Consider the following 17,419-nt stretch of genomic DNA (forward strand, 5'->3'; position numbering starts at 1 on the left):
TTCGCATTTCTTGCTGCCGTCGTCGTCGCAAGGAAGCCGCTGTTCATGGCCTCGTGCATCTCTCTGCGGCAAGACGACGACCCCGCAGTGCATGTAGCTTGTAGCTCTAGCTTCATCGCTGGACATTGGGCTACGGTATGTCGAGGATGAAGCCACGCACGGCCAGCTTGGTAACTAGGATGTGATGACGCTAGCTCCTGTTGGCTCGGCGCGATGCATGCAAGAAAGCGGCAGCTCGCAATCATGTCTACCTCACGCCCTGGCGCCAGCCACGGCAGTATCTGGGTAGCTAGTTCAATGCTATGCTCTAAGCGGGGCTGGTGGACTTGGTATTGCGTACAGTTGGCGCTTCTTCTGGCTCAAATCATGTACTACGATGTACAATAGCAAGATATAGGTCGACGACGAACCGCTCGAGTAGACTGCCTACGCACGGCCCGCATCTCTCTTTTGACGTAGCGTCGCATGGTATACGGCATGCAACCTCGCATGAGCCACGGATCGGTTTCCGCTCCAACGACCTAATTGAGGCGACGATTCCTGAAACGCACTTGGCCTTTCCCAATGAACTTTTCCAAGCTCTTCAAGGCGCCACCGCCGCCGCCGCTCGAGCCGCCGCCGCCAGACGCCGAGGTAGAAGCCTTCTCGCTTGCTTGTTGACGCGTCATGTTAACGTAGCCCGGTTCGTCGCCACTCTTGAAGGAGTATGTGCCCGTGCGGCAGCAGCGCCTGCCCGAAGTCATTCAAGAAGAGCAACCGCTCGGGCGGCGGCGGTCGTCGGTCCTCGACGCACCGACGATCACGCCCCGCCACGCGTCCATTGCCAAGGTCATGTCGAGCAATTCGCTGCTCTCCGATACGCAGAAATCGCCCATTCTGACGCGGAAGCCGTCGTTTGTCGTGCCCAACCTCGACATGAAGCAGTTCGAGAAGGACTCGGAGCTCCTCTTGCTCATCAACCAGCTCAAGGTCGAGCTCCAGCTGTGCCAAGACGAGGTTCTCACTAGTTTAACATCTTCTGTCGACGCAATCGCTTGTAGAACGCTCAGCTCCAGAAGCAAGTCGCTCAGCACCCCAGCGCCACGGTACGCATCTTCGCCGTATGATGCTCATCATTCCATAGGATCATAATGGCCGCAGTGCCCTCGAGCAAGGTAGATCCGATAAATGATCCTGTTGAGCAGTCGTCACGGGAGTAGCGAGGTACTACGACGAGAAGACGCGCTACTTGGAGATGGAGAACGCGCGCTTGCGGCAGGTACCTCCACTCCGAGAGAGCCCAGAGAAGTATACTGATGCTAGATGGGCTCCAACCAGCAGAGCGCATTTGAAGATAAAAAGTGACAGCAAACTCCTCCACCAGCGTCGTCATCCTGGACTAGACGCATTGCTGAGCTCGAGGACGCGCTCCGAGAGGCCAAGCACACGGAGCGGCGCGCGCTGCGGCTCGTGGTCCTCGCCCTCGGCAAAGTACTCGATCCCAAATCGCAAAATGGTCATGACGCTCGCTTAGGAGAACGTTGTGGAGCTTCTCCAAGCGCCGGGCATGAACCAAAAGACGCTGGAGGAGCGCGTGCGCCTCGTCGTCGACAAGCGCAAGCCAAAGTCCCGCTCCGTACGTGGCGGCGTAGGATGCCTACTGATGCTTGGATAGCGCGCGCCGCCGCCCAAGCGGCCGCAAAGTGCGTCGCCGACCAAGGCGCAGTCGGCGGCCGACAAGGCGATCCAAGCGCGCTGCGTCGAGCTCGACGGTCTCTGGAAGAAGTATTGCGATCGCGCGAGTTGAAGCCGTGGGACACACGCCTGCTATTGTAGGTACTGCAACGAGCTCACGGGTCCGTCCAAGGAGTTTGCCGACTCGCTGCGGCGCTAAACCGAGTCAAGTAAGCAAGAGGTGTAGCAGCTAGTTATATTAGTTGGGTAAAGAGTCGAGGGATCGGCGCGCACAAATTTAGTCGCAGACGAGGACCTTGAGCATGTTGGTCGAGCCCGAGCGCGCTTCCATCATACCGTGGATGGCGACGACGGCGTCGCCCTTCTGGATCCAGCCAAACTGCTTGCCGAGGTCCGTGGCGCGGTACAGGATCGAGTCCGTGCCGATCATGGAGCCCATGACGCGGCAGTACGAGCCCTTCAAGAAGCCTTCGCACTGGCGAGCGGTTTCGCCGAGCGCCGTGAGCACAAGGATCGGGCAGGCCGGGCGGTACTTGGCGATCAAGCGCGCGGTCGTGCCCGTCTCGGTGAGGACGACAATCATCTTGGCGCCCATGTCGATGGCGGTCTTGACGGCCGACGACGCGATGGCTTCCTGCGTCGACATCTTGCCGTTGGTCTCGAGCACCGAGTTGCGGATCGCTTGGTAGAGCTCGTCGTAGTGGATCGCACCTTCGGCCTGCAAGCACGTCTTGTGCATCATCTCGACGGCCTGGATCGGGTAGTCGCCGTTGGCGGTCTCACCCGAAAGCATGACGGCGTCCGAGCCGTCCAAGACGGCGTTGGCGACGTCCGTGCACTCGGCGCGCGTCGGGCGCGGGTTGGTGATCATCGACTCGAGCATCTGCGTGGCCGTGACGACGGGCTTGCCGGCAATGTTGGCCTTGCGGATCATCATCTTCTGGGCGAGGAAGACCTTCTCGGGCGCAATCTCCATACCGAGATCACCACGGGCCACCATGATACCGTCCGTCTTCTCGAGGATCTCGTCAAAGTTCTGGAGGCCTTCCTGGTTCTCGATCTTGGCAATGATCTTGATGGCGCGGCCACGCGGGCCGAGGACGGCGCGGATGTTATCGATATCCTGGGCCGTGCGCACAAACGACGCGGCAATGTAGTCGACACCCTGGACGAGGCCCCAGTTGACAATGTCGTCTTCGTCGCGCTCCGTCATGGTCGGGAGCGTGACCTTGGCACCCGGCAAGTTCATGTTCTTGCGCTCGCCAAGCGTCGCCGAGTTGAGTGCGCGCGCCTTGACGCCCGTCTCGAGGACCTCCGTGACTTCAAACACGAGCGAGCCGTCGGCGACGAGGATCGTACCGCCGACCTGCACCGACGTGGGCAAGTCCTCGTACGAGCACGCGAGCTTGGTTTCGTCGCCGAGGAACTCGTAGTCGGTCGTCCACTCGACAATCGAGCCCTTCTCAATGTGCACCTTTTTGTCCTCGGTGGCGAGGAAGCCGGTGCGGATCTCCGGGCCCTTCGTGTCGAGCATGATGGCCACGTGCTTGTGCGGGCGCGAGGCGATGGCCGTGCGGAGGCGGTTGAGCACTTCGCCGTGGCCCTTGTGGTCGCCGTGCGAGAAGTTGAAGCGCGCAACGTTCATGCCCGCGTCGATCATGGCCGTGAGCTTCTCGACCGTCCAGCAGGCAGGCCCGATGGTGCAGAAGATCTTGGTGCGGCGCGTCTGGCCCTCGTTGTTGCTCATGATGGCTTCGAGCTCCACGCCTTGCTTGTGCAGGTTGATCGCGCCAGCCATGTTGTCGTTGTTGGTCTCCGGGAAAAAGGAAAAATGAATCTCTTCGCCCAGTGTGGCTGCGCCCAGTATCCGGCGCGGCCGACGTGCTTTTTTTCCACATGCTACGAATTGTACCGCGAATTAAATCGCCCATTTTATTACACCGGTGATCCGGATACGCATAAAAGTGGAAGAAGGAACCATGGGTGCGCGACGGCGGCCACGCGTGTCGCAGCGCATGCAGCCCGTGACAAGTCGCTTGGCCACGAGCCTCAGGCGCCGAGAACCACCCGCCGTGACGAAGATGCCGCCGTGACGTTGATGATGGCGCCGAGCTTTCTGTGCACCGCCGCCGGTCCCTTTGCTGTATGAAAGCAAGCGCCCGTTGTGGCTACTCGGTTCGCCGTGGTCGGTAATAACCGTGGTTGGCAATAAGATCTCGCAGCAACCAACACGCTGGGCACGCACCTGCGTGCATCCGAAGTCGTCCGTGGCGTGATTCCGCAGCAACGAGCGCAGCAGGCGCTGCGCGATGACGCCGATGGTGTTATAACTCGAAAATGGCGACTTCTAACACAAATGAGGCGGCGGTTACGCGCATTTTGTCGCCACTTTGCCGCAAGACGCGTGTTAGATTGGTCGACATGTGTGTTAGAACATGCTCTAACAAAGCGCACCCAAGAATAAATCCACGCCGGGCGGACTGTGGTACAATACGGTACTGGATTCTACCGCCAGCCGCGATGAGATTTGGGTGCTGGCGTGTCTTTGCCAGTTGTCGACGAGGACGCCCACGGACATCCCGGTGGAGGCCAAAGCCGCGTGGATGCGACACCGACGTGCTATAAATATACACGAAAGGCGGGCGGCATGGCGGTCTTTGCACCCGAAATGAACCTTCCGGTGCTGCAGGCGCTTGACGTCCGCGACCACTTTGCCCATGTGCAGCGTCTGCAAGCGACGCTGTGTGCGATGCCCATGGCGCCCGATGCCGCGTCCATCCTCGCGGTACGGCGCTTCTCCCTCGAAAGAGTAGCTAACGTGGGCCATCACCAGCAGCTCTTCAGCACGCTAGCAACGATGGAAGCCAAGTTTGCGACCTTTACGGTAGGACGCCATCATCGTCCTCATTTAGGATGTGCATTTGGTAGACGCACCGCGGCTTGCACATTGACAGCACGACGTTTCTGCGCTGGCGTGAAAAGCTCGCTGCGGCCAACACACTCGAGCAGACGTACCTGGCGCGCATCGCGGCGCTCGAAGGCGCGCTTGACGGCCAAGCACCCAACACACCCGAGGGTCCCACCCCCGAGTGCCACGTGGCAGATGATGCAATGACCAAGCCCGCGGACGTCCCGGAGCTGCACGATCTCGTCGGTACGACGTCGCGCGTCGATCTTTGCTGACGCTGAGGTCTAGCACAAGTCCACGCGTCGATGCGCCAGCTTGCGGAGAAGGACGATGAGATCCGATACCTCACGACCGCACTCAAACGACCGACAACACACGAGACCAAGCCAAAGCCAACACGGTACGACCTCTACTTCCTCTTTCTGCGTGTCTCTCATCACTGGCGACTGACAGCGCGTCCGGGACCCAAACCGACGACCCGCGACGAAGCCGAGGAAGAAAGGACACGACAGCAGACACGGACGCTCGGCTCGTCGCCGAACTCGACGCCATTCGGCAACTCGTGGACCCGTCCGCGACGATGGACGCTGTGTGGAGCCAAGCTGTTGCCAGCGGCGCACTTGCGACCGCTGTTTCGGTCAAGCAACGTGTCGCCTCGTACGTTTCGCAGCACCGAACGCGCCGATCTTTCTTGGCAGACGACGCCCCAACACTCAAGCCGCGCATCTTGCACCCGCCGCCGCTGCAAGCGCTACCCCAAGTACAGCCGCGCAGCAAAAGTGCTTTGCGTCGTATGCCCAAGGTGCTGCCCAACCAAGTGAGTGACATCCGACCGTCGGATGACCCAAACATGCATCTCAACCTTGACGCGGCACTGCGCATTTCCAAGGGCCCAACCTTCCAAACGAGCCGCGAGTCGAGCAAGCAACTGTTGCATACCAGTCGTAGGACGAGTGAGGCAATGGCCACTGGCCGCCGACATCATATTCTTATCAACACGGTGCCGTCGTTATGAGCGATGAAAACGTGGCGCCTTGGTCGACGGTGGCGACGGCACGAGCGCCAGCGTTCGGCTGCGCTCGATGACCTCCTTGGCCGTCTTTGGGATCGGGTGCGGGTCGTGCACGCGTCGAAAGTCTGCACTTGGGTCATGCTTGGTGCGCAGGGTCGAACGTTTGGGGAGGACGCCGCCCATGGGATGCTTCTCGCGCGGCTGCAGCGCCGGTAGCGTCGAGCACACGTACGTCGGTCGCGACAAGATGGCTTCTTTCGATAGCAGCGCACGGTCGCTGCCGCGGCTCGAGGTTTCGGCCACGTCTTTCGTTGGTGCCATTTCTGGCTCAACCTGGCGCAAGCTTACCGTAGCGCGCCTACACCAGGTAAATTTGGGAGGCAAAAGCTGCCGAGCGACGTACTGGAGCGCGCCGAGGTTGCGCATGTTGAGGCGGTTCGAGGCCGAAATAACGGTACGCGCCAAAGTCCGAAGCTTGGAGCTGGTCGCCACGGACGTGTCGAGCGACTGTGTCCGGTGCTTGAGGCCCTCGGTGTCGACAAATGCGAACGCGCCTTCTTGCCCATGGCGCTAACGAAGTACACAGTGTCAGCCATTGCAGATTCATATTTTGCCCTTGCCATTTCCGGTGACTTGATGGCGATATAGAGACACTTGTACGGCGTCTGCTGGTGGGAGCTCCTGCATTCGTTGCTTAGAACCATTTCGTACATCGACGGGCATTTGTACATAAAGATGCGCCCGACGCACTGCGAGAGCATCGCGTCCTTGGACCACGCGTTGCTCCGAATAAAGTCCTCGAGCTTCAAAGTCGTTTGCTTGGGCGTGAGCTGCGAGATGCCGTCCCATGCCAGGATCTCGCCCTTGCTCACCTTGATGATCGTAATGAGGTCGGCAATGTCAGCGGTCGCATCGGCGGACGTTGCCGCCGTCTTGCGCGCCGACGTGAGTGCATCGGACGCGCTGCCTTTTACCGCTGAGGACGTGGCCTTGTGGTGGCTGGTCCGGCAGAACCAGACTTCGCCGGGCTTGGGCATCGAGTCGTCCGAGAACTGCGATTCGACGTGCTGCCGTGCGCTCATCGCCGATGCGATCGACCGGCTAGGAATGAACTGCTTGGTGTGCGAGTGTTTTGCATGGATGATCTGCGGTGTCGACGAGCCATACGTGGCCGGTCGCCCGAGGTGCCACAGCTTGTGTTTCCCAAAGATTCCGACCTACAGCATTTTATATGCTTGATGCCGCATATGGGTTGATGATACCTGGACACCATCGAGCGTCCAAAGACTCACTTCTGCCGTCGCACAGGCCACGAGGATAAACATGTCAATCTGCCGCGTGTTCTACATTCCGTGCATCAATTGCCCCACAATAGACGGGCGTATACTTCGATAAAGTCGAGGCTGAGAATACGCCCCGCGGCCACGCGCCAGTGCCCCATGTAGTCAAAATGCAGTCCCTTCTCGGCGCACGCCACACTAAGACTCCAGATCTAATACACATGTTGTTGGCCCACAGGGAATCGACGAATGGCGTTGAACCTTGATGTAGCCGGCCGCATCGCCTACATTGACGCATGAGGGGATATATAATTCATCGTGTGTCGTACCGGTGATGACGTTGTCGCCGCACCGGTCACACGCAATCACGACGATGGCCTCGCCATTCGGGTGGTTGAGGGCCACCTGCGTAGGAGTGAGTCATATGCAAGAGTCACAGCACGCTTTTGTACGTCGTTCTTTTGGCCGGCAACGCGGTCGATGAAAAGGAGTCGTCCATCTTCGCCACCCGCGAGGATGAGCTCGAGCTTGTTGCAGTAGACCATCGCCTCGATGCTGCCCGTGCTCTGATGCAACTGCGTCACAAAGTCGCCCGAGTTGAGATTCCAAAGCAGAATCTTGCCGTCGAGACCTGCCGTCGCGAGCAAGCCCGGCGGGATGTACACGACGCAGAGAATGTCGTCCGTGTGTCGCTTGGTGTCGTCGGCGTCGTCGCTCGGAAGGATCCACATCGGAAGCGGCTCGTCCTCGTCGTTGTCGTCGAGCCAGACGTAGATCTTGCGGTCCCACCCGACAGAGCACACGAAGCGCTGGCACATGTACTCACCCATGCCGACGCGCACGTTGCGCTCAATGTCCAAGATACACGTCACTTCGCTCTGCTGGTACTGACCATGCGCCTTGCGCGGCGTCAATTGCGCGTTGGCGCTCATCTCGTCATCAAACTGTGGGTGCAGCGGACGCTTGACGGGGCTCGGCAAGCGCGGGCTCGCCGCACTCGCTGCGTCAAAGCGGTCGGGTAGCATTGCAATGTCGCGAATGTGAGGCGGCCGCACGAGTGGTTCACGGAAGGCCTCCGAGTCGAGCACCGCCTTTTCTTGTTTGAGAAACTGCTTGACGAGCGCGCCGTTGCTAGGATGATCCATCGTATTCCACAACTGCGCATTGATTCGGATAGCGTACCTAAAGTTCCACATGTTGATTTGTGCGCCGTCGTGGCTGCCAGTGATGAGCCGCCGGCCCGCGCAATCGAACGTCATGGCCGTGATTGGACTCGCGCCGTGCGCGTTGCTAAACGTACTGATCTCTTCGCCCGTCTCGGCCTAGATAAGGAATAAGAATTGAAGTGGATACGTTGGTGTACACTCCACGTGCGCACGACGCCGTCGTCGCTCATTTCGGCCGTGAGCACTTGGTTGAAAACGGCGTTGTAGCACGCGATGCACATGTTCTTTTTCTGGTTCGCTTCAGCTTCTTCGGACGACATGAAGCGCAGCGGCCAGCGCGCGAGGTGGGTCGTCGCGCTGATCAAGCCCGGCGATTTGCGGTCAAAAAGCAGCGCTGAAATACGGTTGTCCGCGCCGCCCGTGGACCTATATCATTTTCTGTGAGTGTAGGTCGAAGAGCGGAACAACTTGTTGCGGTCTACAAAGCTCTGGAGACACCGGTGGTTGCGAATGTCCCACACTTTGAAGACATTGTCGGACGAGACCGAAATGATCTGAAAATTGTCGTCGTCGACCGCAAGGTGCAACACCGACGCCATGTGCCCCTGCGCCACACCATTGATAACCCAGTTAAGCTCTGCAAAGCGAACCTTGAGGGTTGCGGAGGCTCGCTGCGACGAGTACGGGTTCCATATCGAAATGTCTCGCTCCATACCACAGCTACGTGCAATGATTCGGTTGGTCTCGTACGTACATTAGACTGAGATAGAGAGATGTGTACCTGGCAATGAAGCGAGAGCTCGACGACCAAACGAGGTCAAAGACGCCTTTTTTGTGGCGTGTAAACTCAAACTTGGGCACCATGCGCTCAATGTCAATGATCTAACGCGCGTTTGAGCAACGAATTCTTGCTTGCAGCGTACCGAAATGTTGGTGTCGAGCGACGTCGCAACGATCGCGCGCATGTCGTGGACCCACTTGACACGAGTGATCCAGTCGCTACATACAAGGTGCTCCCACGAATTTATCAATCATTTGTCGATTGTACGTGTGTTTTTTGTATTTGGTGCGAGTGCTAAAGCCGTGTGTCTCGACCGCGTGGCTGCCAGGTCGACCGTCGCAGGACGACCATTGATTCGACGTCACCATGACCTGCCGTTCAATGAACCAGAGAGCGATTACGACGCAGCGTACGGTGATGCCACCGGTATCGTCGCCAACGACAAGGGCTTCGCGCTCGTCACTTGGCTTCTCGACATACTCCATGCAGAGCGGGATGCACTGCTTCTTTGAGTACTCGGCAATCTCGCCAATCGGCTGCCCCGTCGACATGTCGTAGAAGGCCAGCGTTCGATTCATGCTCGAGACGACAAGGCGGTTCGAGCGCTTCATGTGGCAGCAGTCGCTGATCCAGTTGCGGCCGGTCGCAATCGTGCTCTATTTTTTTGCCGCAAATATTTCATTCCGGCAAAGCTACCTGGTACGCGAGCGTGTTGGCATTCCACGTACGGACGGTGCCATCGCGACTGGCCGTCACGTACAAATGCGGCTTGTCCAGACCCACAATGCGCGTAATGATATCGCGGTGGTTGTTCACGGGGCGAACGGCCGACGTGTCGGCGTCGCCAGTCTCGGCCGTCTATGAAAATACTTGTACCCTTTTGAATATATCTGCAGTGGACGACCTTTTCGGGCTGCGTCGTGACGTATCGGCAACTCATGTCGTCGCCCAGCTGAGCTTGTGTGCTGTCGCTGCCACTGAGAAACATGTACTACCCGAGGGGAATATAAAGTCGAAAACATGGTCTGGAGCGAGAATCCTACGTTGGTGAATTCGTCCCAGCTCACAGTGCCATCGCTGTTGGCATCGATCTTCTGGAACCTACGCAACGATCAGACGACGGTCGTTGAATGAGCGCCGACAGGTCGGTCAGCTGCGTCTCGCTCAGCGTCGAGTCGATCGTCTCGCGGAAGAGGTGGACGAACTCGACTTCGCAGAGGTCACCGTCTGCAAACTTTTCCTTGAGCGAGTGGAGCTGCTCGACGCCAATCTCATCGCGCGAGAAGACCGACGCTTGCTTGCGCCCGCCCTTGGGCATGCTTCAACTTCCACAAGTAAGAAGTGCCCTTTCAGCGTCCAATCAGATTGCACCAAAACACCTGGTACGTCAACATCGCCCTCGCTTATCCGGAATCGGCACCATGGCCTCGCTCGCATGTCGACCACGACGTCGATACATGTGCACCATGTCGTAGAGTACTAGAGTAGCGTCGTTGTACTTTACGTTGAGCGATGCAAGCGGCCACGAGCCACGACGCCTTTTTCGGTGCCGGGCTCTTTGCAGCCACGCTCGCATCAAGCAAGCTGGATCCGGATAATCGATTCCAGGACACGATTTGACAATGGGGCGGTCGTGAGAAGACGTACAATTGTACATACCGGTACCAGAGCATGGAGACTCCAACTACGCGAGCCTCGCGGTGCTCTTACAGCCGAGGTACAAGCTGAGAGCGCGCCAAAAGCTAGCCAATGGTCTAATTACTAGCGTTTGCGCCACGTCTCTCGTTGTATCCGCGACGAAATTCTTCTTTTTAGCCAATCATATTGTCGTAATCCAGTGTCCTGGCCAATCAACGCGCATTCGACATTTCGATCGCCAACACTCAAGCATGATCTCGACGACGGCGTTCGTCTTTGCCCGCCACGATGCGACGGTCTCGGCAGCGCGCGACACGCTCACGATCGCGGTGGCGAAGAAGCCCAAAATGGACGAAGCCTTTGCATGGGCGGACGTGCTCGGGGCCTCGGCCTTTGCCCGCGACACGACGACCGGCCTCGTCATTCACGTCTTTGCCAAGCACAAGAATGGCAAGCGCAAGCTGCGCGAGGTCGAGCTCACTGCGAGTGGCAGTAGCCAGCAAGACATTGACAAGTGGCTCTGCGTGATCCGGTACTTTGCATGCCCGACGCGCCATGCTGACGAGCCGCTGGCAACGCTTGACGTCATCGTGCAGGCGGCGCCCAAGCAACGTGTAGGCGCTTGCTGCTGGCACCAAGTCGCTTCATGATCTACTCTGTAGCGCTTTCTCGCTCTCGTCAATCCCGTCGGTGGCTCTGGTATCGTTCATCTCACGGTTGGTACTTGTCTGATATGGAGTAGGCAAGGGCGAAAAGATTTACGAAAAGGTCGCACCGCTCTTCATGCACGCCAACATCCACTTGGAAAAGTTGGTCACAGAGCGCTTCGAGCAGGCCATCGAGATTGCCGCCGAGCTCGATCTCGCTGCGTACGACGGCGTCGTCCTCGTCGGTGGCGACGGCGCACCGTACGAAGGTAGCGCAATCGGACTGCAGTTGGATGAGCTCATCCTGGTATGCAGTGATTCAAGGCTTTATGCGCCGACAGGACTGGGCCAAAGCCATCAAGTTCCCGTTCGGGATCATCCCTGCTGGCTCGGGTAACGGTCTCGCGGGCACCATGGCGCACGCAGCCGGCGAGCGCTGCAACCCGGAGACGAGCGCGTTCATGGTCATCAAGGGTCGCCCACTGCCCCTCGACATTGCGTCGCTGCGTACGCCCCCGTCAAAACTGCGATCGCTTATTGTATCGGGCGTAGGCAATGAGGCGAGTACGACATACATTTTTCTCTCGTTGTCGTGGGCGTTCATGGCCGAAGTGGACTTTGACTCTGAAAAGTACCGGTACCTCGGCGGCCAGCGCTTTGCCGTCTCGGCGATCGCCAAGATCTTTACCAACAAGGGCTGGACGGGCAAGTTTTCGTATGCGCCGGCCACACCCGAGGACGTGCCCATGTACTGGGACACGGACGCTACGCCGGGCGACGCGCCCCGGCTTTCGCTCCTGCCAGCGATCGGCGACCCGCTTCCGAGTGACTGGACGAGCACGGAAGGAGTCTTTAGCCTCTTTTGGGCCATGAACGTGACCCACGCCGGCCAAGACGCCCACGTCGCGCCCATGGCGGACCTCTGCGATGGCCACATGCACGTCGTTCTCATGGAAGGAAGCGCTTCCTTGGGCGACTATGCCAGCGTCATGCTCAACATTGACAATGGCGAGCACGTCCAAAAGCCGTGTGTCAAGGTCGTCACGACCCGGTACGGTAACGCCGCGTGATATGTGATGGCTCAGTGAATCTGTAGCGCGTTCCAGTTGGAGACGCCTGACCACGACGTCCTCTCGGCCGACGGTGAGCGCTACGGCGGCGGCGTCTGCCAGGTTGAAGTGCACCGCGGCCTGGCACGTGTCCTGGGCTTCCTCGCTTGAGGCTGGTGGAGGACCATCCGGCGATGCCATTGGTGGTTTTATTAATGCATGCTATTTTTTTTACCGGGAAAGCTGTTGGATGCAAATATCATGTATTTTTTAAATTAATGTGGTGTTTTGGGACCAAGACGAAGGAATATCGTTTTTTCGTTGCCGACGACACGAAGGATGGAGACCCGGCGTCGCGCCCTCGCGGTCTTGGCGATGGCCTTGGTCGCGCTTTCGACCAGCGTCCATGGCCTTGGCTCCACCGACGGCTCGAGCATCAGCATCTTGGACATCACGCCGCCGCCCGCGCAGCCGATCGGAACGCACGTCGTGCCGCCGAGCAACCACACAGCCGTCGACGACGTCGCCTCGCCGAGCCCCAACACGACCGAGGTGCATGCGGAGAAGGATGGCATGGGCGACGAGCCACCGGAACCAGAGGTCGTAGACGTGGCGTCCGACAAACCAACGACGCTACCTGGTAATGCAGAGCGACAAAAGCCCGTGGTCCCCGCGGGAGTCGACAGCATCAGCACGAGTGCTCCAACAACCGAGTCCACAGAGGTCCCTACGCCGATTCCGTCCACCTCGAACGATGCACTGCAGCATCCGAAAGCGATCAAGAACACGGAGCCTGCGACTCTTGCTCCGACGGGGAGCGAAGACAGCGCCGAGGTTACGGCCAACGGGACGGCAAGCTCCAAAACAACCGCACCGTCAGCTACGTCCAGCTCGAGCAAGCCAGCTCTCGAAACAAAAACGTCTGCGCCAATGACGACGCCCGCGCCTACGACTCCGAAGGAGACCACGCTTACCACCGAGGCTCCAACGACACTCGCGCCTACGACAGAAGCGCCGACAACACCCGCACCTACGACGACGCAAATTGCAGCAACCAATGCGCCCACGACGGCGTCCTCCAAGGCAACGAGTCGTCCGGCGCTGCGGACTGCGGCGCCCATTGGTAAGGCGACCGTGGACGGCGGCGACGGTCTCGAGCAAGGCGATACGACCGAGCCCGCGGGGGTTCTCGAAGGCGATGAAAACACTGTCGTCGTCAACAGCGATGCGCGCCCGAGCAACAACAAGAACCGCGCGATCAAGCCGACGATGATGTACGCGACGATTGGCTTTTTCGGCTTTGGCGTGCTCTGCGTCTTTTTGATTCTGCGCCGCCGCCGCGCACCGACCTCGTCGTCGCCCCGCCACCATCGACCGGCAGCGCCAGCCTCGGGCACGTCGGGCACGTACGCCAAGTACGTTAACCTCATATACTCCGTCACTATCTCATGCTGCGCATTGTAGGCTCTCCAATCCGCACGACCCGTATGACGACGTCGATGACATGGACTGGGACGAGGAGTCGTGGGATGACGCGGCGCCATCGACGCCCCGACGCCGTTTGTCGCCGGACGCGCACAACCCGTTCTCGCGCGGCCGACCGGACCCAAGCCCGCCCATGACGCCGCTCTCGGCGCCAGTCATGGAGACGACCACGAGTGTGCCTGTGATTCCTGTGATCCCGCCGCCCGCGCCGACGCTCGCCCAGCCCATTAACCCGTTTGCTGTGAAGCACGACGTCTTTAGCGTACTTTAAACAACGACGTTGGCGCCGTCTGACGCGAGGTAATAGGAGTTTGGTATGGTGCCCCAAGTGACCACGGCGACCAAGACGCCACCGACGTCCTCGTCGCCACCCAAGTCGGCGTTGCCGCACAGCTCGCCACCCAAGCCGACGACGACGGCACCCGCGACTAACTTATTTGCGATGGAGATGGACGACCACGTACGCCAACTTGCCGATCGCATCAACGTCATCACCTCTTATCCTCATCGCATGCTAGGCCGATGCGTCGGGCTGGGACGACGACGAGTGGGCCAACTAACACAACACACATCTTCCGATACAGCAGCGCGAGACTAGTTAAACCAGACGCTTACGACCCGATCGCGTGTTAAGTAATAGATTGTGTAGCCATTTGGCTTCGTTTTGTACTTCCGGAGCTTGCCCGCTGGAGCGCCCGAAGATCGCTTTCATTTCAAGATTGGCCACAGCTAGCAGAAGCAATGGCCTGGGTGAAGCAGGAGCCGCGCAAGTCGACGAGTGTGAAGGTGCCTCGGGAGTAAGCTTGCTTTCGACTGCATGCTCATCAGCTTGACATTCATTCGTGTGGTGGCGTGCCACGTCATACCTCTATACTGAATACATTGACTTTAAGAGGTGACTTGCGTCAGGCGAGCCGAGCACTGGCCTTTCCCGTACAGATTCGTCGACGTGATAAGAATGGCAGCACGAACCCAGCGCGCCCGAGCGACCCACGTCGGTGTCTTGCAGCCCGATATCACCGAGACGATCGCACGCCTGCTGCCGGGGCCCGACGCCTTTGCCGCGTTCGTGGCAGCGCTGCCGGCGTGGGCCAAGACCCCGCTGCTGGCGTCCATCGCACGTCTCTTGGTCGCACCAAGCATGGCGGTGGCGTGGCCGACGATCACTGTGCTTAGCCCTCAGCTCGATAGCGCGACAATTGAAGACCTTGTCGCTGCCGCCACGCTGGGACCATGCAGCATTGTGATTGGCTACACGATCGAAACACACGACGACTTGGCGGTCGTCGCCGACGTCGCGTCAAGCATTACCTCGCTCAAGTTCGACTTGGATGGCACCAGCAAAACGACATTGCGCTTCTTCCGCTCGACGATTGCCTCGTGCACGCACCTCGCGAGCCTCGAGCTCAAGGATTCGACCTGGGGCGAGGCCCTTCGCACACTCAAAGGTGTCTTCTTTAAGCTTGAGCACCTCACGTCGCTCGCACTCCTGAACAGTAGTGGCGATGGTGATGTCGAGCTCTCGACCGGTTTTTGCGAGCGCCTCGTCCATTGGCTCCAGACGAGACCTGTCGTGTCCTTGAAAATGTATGCCGTCCACTTCGCCGACGCGCCAGACTCGCCTCTTTGTCTCGTGCTCTACGACGCGATTTCTTCGAGCACGACGCTCGCGCTCGACTGCGTGAATATCTTGGAGCACTCGTTCATGCACCAGCGGCCGCTTCCCGTGCACTTGACGTCGCTCGAGTGGGATCCGAGTGACTTTGATAACGCGTACCAGAGCTGGTACGACTTTCAAGGCGCGCTCGAAGACGGTCCGCAGCTGACGCACTTGAGCTGCAAGAATTTCGTCAAATTGCTCGACGACGACGACGACGAGATTCCGCGCGTGCTCCAAGGCCTCTCGTCGCTCGCGATCCACTGTAAAGCAACCAGCTACGAGGTTCTGAATGCCCTCAAGACCATGTCCAACCTCACGGCGCTGGTCCTCCAGGACATCGGCTTTAAAGGCGAGGTGATGCGCGATTTCGTCGGGGTGCTTCGAAAGCTCCCTTACCTCGAGGTGCTCAAGTTCCCCGGCGACTTCAAGCAGGTCAAGGACGGGGACGCGATGTCGACGACAGACGTGGTTCATCTCCTGCAGCACGTTCCCCGCTTTGCTTGCCTTGCGCATCTCGATGTCGCCGACCACAAACTCGACATGACGAGCATTCTCGGTCTGCTGCCGACACTCAATGCGGCGGCCAAACGTCTGCAGAAGATCCGACTGCAAAGCCGCTGGCAGCAAGGAGACGTGGAAGCGTTTGTCGCGGCCGTCGGTCAGCTGCTCGACCGCCATTTTGCGATTGTTTTTGACCCGCGCGTGGTCGATGCGGCAACCAATGCCCACCACAAGCTTTTGATCGAAAAGAGCGGCCTTGCGCCACGCAGAGGCGTCGCCAAGTGCATTGTGTACGTTTAACAACTCATCAGTCTTGCGAGGAAGCTTGCAAATCGGAAAGTGGTTGCATTCTTCCGGCCCAAAGGTCGGTCCGTTACTACTACTAAAGATCTTGTTTCGACTAACTAAACGACTAAAGCTAGCCACACGCAACGTAGATGACGTGGCGGTCCACAACGTCGTCTTCGGCTGAGCGACATCGCAACAATCAGCTCAACGCGGCGCCGCGCTCGCCAATCCCAACTGTGACGCTTGGTACTAGTGGATGTCGTAACTGCAGTTTGCATTGTTTTGATGAGTGTTTTGTTGGCACCGTTTGTATCCTACCCAGCCGTAACTGACGGCTGCTAGTCATGCCTTACCAAGGCAGACTTGCCGCCAACAGTCAAGAAGGGAGTTTATTGGTAGGTTTCGCTGCCAATCATGGCTCATCGCTGCCCACCGTTTGTCACTCGGCGTGTGGGGTTTTGCATGCGTCGCCTCAAGGGATTAGCCCTTGGCGATGACGTTTTCACCACAAACAAACTAGACCAGCGAGAGCCGACTCGCACGCCCAAAGCTCACCGGATAACACAACAGAAATCATCAATCGGTTAGCCAGCCCAACTCACTTCGGTTGCGCACTTTCTCAAGGCTTGGTCGCACAACGTCAAGGCTCAGACTTGTTCGCCTAGACACGCACAGCCACGCTCAGTCACCAGTCTCCGTTACCTTCTCTTTGCCAATATACACCGAGCTCTCTTCCACTTTTAGTTTCCCGACCACAACCGTGTGTTCTTCCATCGCAACTCCAACGAATCGTGCGATTGAGCTACTTATTCGAGGATGTCGCGTCGCGAGAGGGATGTCACCAACCAAAGCACATCGCACTCTGTGTCCACATCCACCGACTCCAATTATACTGGTAGGAACCTCCTGGTTACCCAGCCCACCAGGGATTATTTGTTTGTTTGTTTGTTTGTTTGTTTGTTTGTTTGTTTGGTTTGTTTGTTTGTTTGTTTGGTTTGTTTGTTTGTTTGTTTGTTTGGTTTGTTTGTTTGTTTGTTTGTTTGTTTGGTTTGTTTGTTTGTTTGTCCCAATTTGGATTGGTTAAAATGTTGTTGCTTGCGTAAAATGATTGGACAGCTCGCAACAATTCATTGATGCGTTTTGACAGGCCGGCGCCATGTCGCTCGGTGATGTGCATTGACCGGCCGCTCTTGCTATAAAACGCCATGTGGCTAGCTAGCTAGCTAGACATTTAAGCAACATGCGAGCATCGAATGAGCGCAAGCGCAAGGCGCGCGCTGAGCAGAAGGCCACCGAGACGCACGAAGAAAAGGTCGTGCGGCTTGAAGGC

The 17,419-nt window shown here is 58.4% G+C and overlaps 7 protein-coding genes across 9 annotated transcripts; 5 read left to right on the plus strand and 2 right to left on the minus strand.

Moving 5' to 3' along the window:
* The first annotated feature begins 12 nt into the window (after positions 1 to 12).
* Positions 13 to 1,968, plus strand: SDRG_10511. Of its 2 annotated transcripts, XM_008616504.1 has the most exons (12): positions 14 to 135; positions 179 to 329; positions 388 to 633; positions 679 to 996; positions 1,041 to 1,085; positions 1,124 to 1,154; positions 1,200 to 1,258; positions 1,303 to 1,340; positions 1,383 to 1,470; positions 1,514 to 1,615; positions 1,655 to 1,764; positions 1,816 to 1,968. In XM_008616504.1, the coding sequence occupies exons 3-12, from the start codon at positions 565 to 567 to the stop codon at positions 1,871 to 1,873; spliced, it is 918 nt and encodes a 305-aa protein (XP_008614726.1). In that variant the 5' UTR covers positions 14 to 135; positions 179 to 329; positions 388 to 564; the 3' UTR covers positions 1,874 to 1,968. The 2 variants fall into 2 exon arrangements, with proteins under 2 accessions (XP_008614725.1, XP_008614726.1); XM_008616503.1 differs by having other exon boundaries at positions 13 to 135; positions 179 to 633.
* Positions 1,888 to 3,551, minus strand: SDRG_10512 (pyruvate kinase). Its single transcript, XM_008616505.1, has one exon. The coding sequence runs from the start codon at positions 3,470 to 3,472 to the stop codon at positions 1,952 to 1,954; it is 1,521 nt and encodes a 506-aa protein (XP_008614727.1). The 5' UTR covers positions 3,473 to 3,551; the 3' UTR covers positions 1,888 to 1,951.
* A 666-nt stretch (positions 3,552 to 4,217) lies between these two features.
* Positions 4,218 to 5,604, plus strand: SDRG_10513 (hypothetical protein). The gene is made up of 5 exons (XM_008616506.1): positions 4,218 to 4,459; positions 4,508 to 4,558; positions 4,603 to 4,828; positions 4,871 to 4,982; positions 5,036 to 5,604. Exons 1-5 carry the CDS (start codon positions 4,322 to 4,324, stop codon positions 5,595 to 5,597), a joined length of 1,089 nt encoding a protein of 362 aa, XP_008614728.1. The 5' UTR covers positions 4,218 to 4,321; the 3' UTR covers positions 5,598 to 5,604.
* SDRG_10514 (hypothetical protein) lies at positions 5,592 to 9,189 on the minus strand (the record flags this gene model as incomplete). Its single annotated transcript, XM_008616507.1, has 16 exons — positions 5,592 to 5,952; positions 5,998 to 6,164; positions 6,296 to 6,466; positions 6,569 to 6,811; positions 6,857 to 6,937; positions 6,982 to 7,086; positions 7,136 to 7,158; positions 7,204 to 7,279; positions 7,312 to 8,005; positions 8,057 to 8,196; positions 8,238 to 8,466; positions 8,509 to 8,645; positions 8,691 to 8,760; positions 8,822 to 8,922; positions 8,964 to 9,039; positions 9,089 to 9,189. 16 exons carry the CDS (start codon positions 9,187 to 9,189, stop codon positions 5,592 to 5,594), a joined length of 2,775 nt encoding a protein of 924 aa, XP_008614729.1.
* A 1,499-nt stretch (positions 9,190 to 10,688) lies between these two features.
* Positions 10,689 to 12,446, plus strand: SDRG_10515 (hypothetical protein). Its single transcript, XM_008616508.1, has 6 exons — positions 10,689 to 11,073; positions 11,122 to 11,158; positions 11,202 to 11,375; positions 11,422 to 11,613; positions 11,659 to 12,157; positions 12,203 to 12,446. The coding sequence occupies exons 1-6, from the start codon at positions 10,711 to 10,713 to the stop codon at positions 12,324 to 12,326; spliced, it is 1,389 nt and encodes a 462-aa protein (XP_008614730.1). The 5' UTR covers positions 10,689 to 10,710; the 3' UTR covers positions 12,327 to 12,446.
* Positions 12,447 to 12,464: 18 nt separating this feature from the next.
* On the plus strand, positions 12,465 to 14,314 carry SDRG_10516 (hypothetical protein). The gene is made up of 4 exons (XM_008616509.1): positions 12,465 to 13,570; positions 13,620 to 13,902; positions 13,948 to 14,100; positions 14,159 to 14,314. Exons 1-4 carry the CDS (start codon positions 12,495 to 12,497, stop codon positions 14,198 to 14,200), a joined length of 1,554 nt encoding a protein of 517 aa, XP_008614731.1. The 5' UTR covers positions 12,465 to 12,494; the 3' UTR covers positions 14,201 to 14,314.
* A 220-nt stretch (positions 14,315 to 14,534) lies between these two features.
* On the plus strand, positions 14,535 to 16,392 carry SDRG_10517. Of its 2 annotated transcripts, XM_008616511.1 has the most exons (2): positions 14,535 to 16,165; positions 16,220 to 16,392. In XM_008616511.1, the coding sequence occupies exon 1, from the start codon at positions 14,599 to 14,601 to the stop codon at positions 16,099 to 16,101; it is 1,503 nt and encodes a 500-aa protein (XP_008614733.1). In that variant the 5' UTR covers positions 14,535 to 14,598; the 3' UTR covers positions 16,102 to 16,165; positions 16,220 to 16,392. The 2 variants fall into 2 exon arrangements, with proteins under 2 accessions (XP_008614733.1, XP_008614732.1); XM_008616510.1 differs by having other exon boundaries at positions 14,535 to 16,392.
* The last annotated feature ends 1,027 nt before the right edge of the window (positions 16,393 to 17,419 follow it).

The sequence above is a fragment of the Saprolegnia diclina genome, assembly GCF_000281045.1.
Source record: "Saprolegnia diclina VS20 unplaced genomic scaffold supercont1.36, whole genome shotgun sequence".
In the NCBI taxonomy this organism is placed as follows: domain Eukaryota; phylum Oomycota; class Saprolegniomycetes; order Saprolegniales; family Saprolegniaceae; genus Saprolegnia; species Saprolegnia diclina.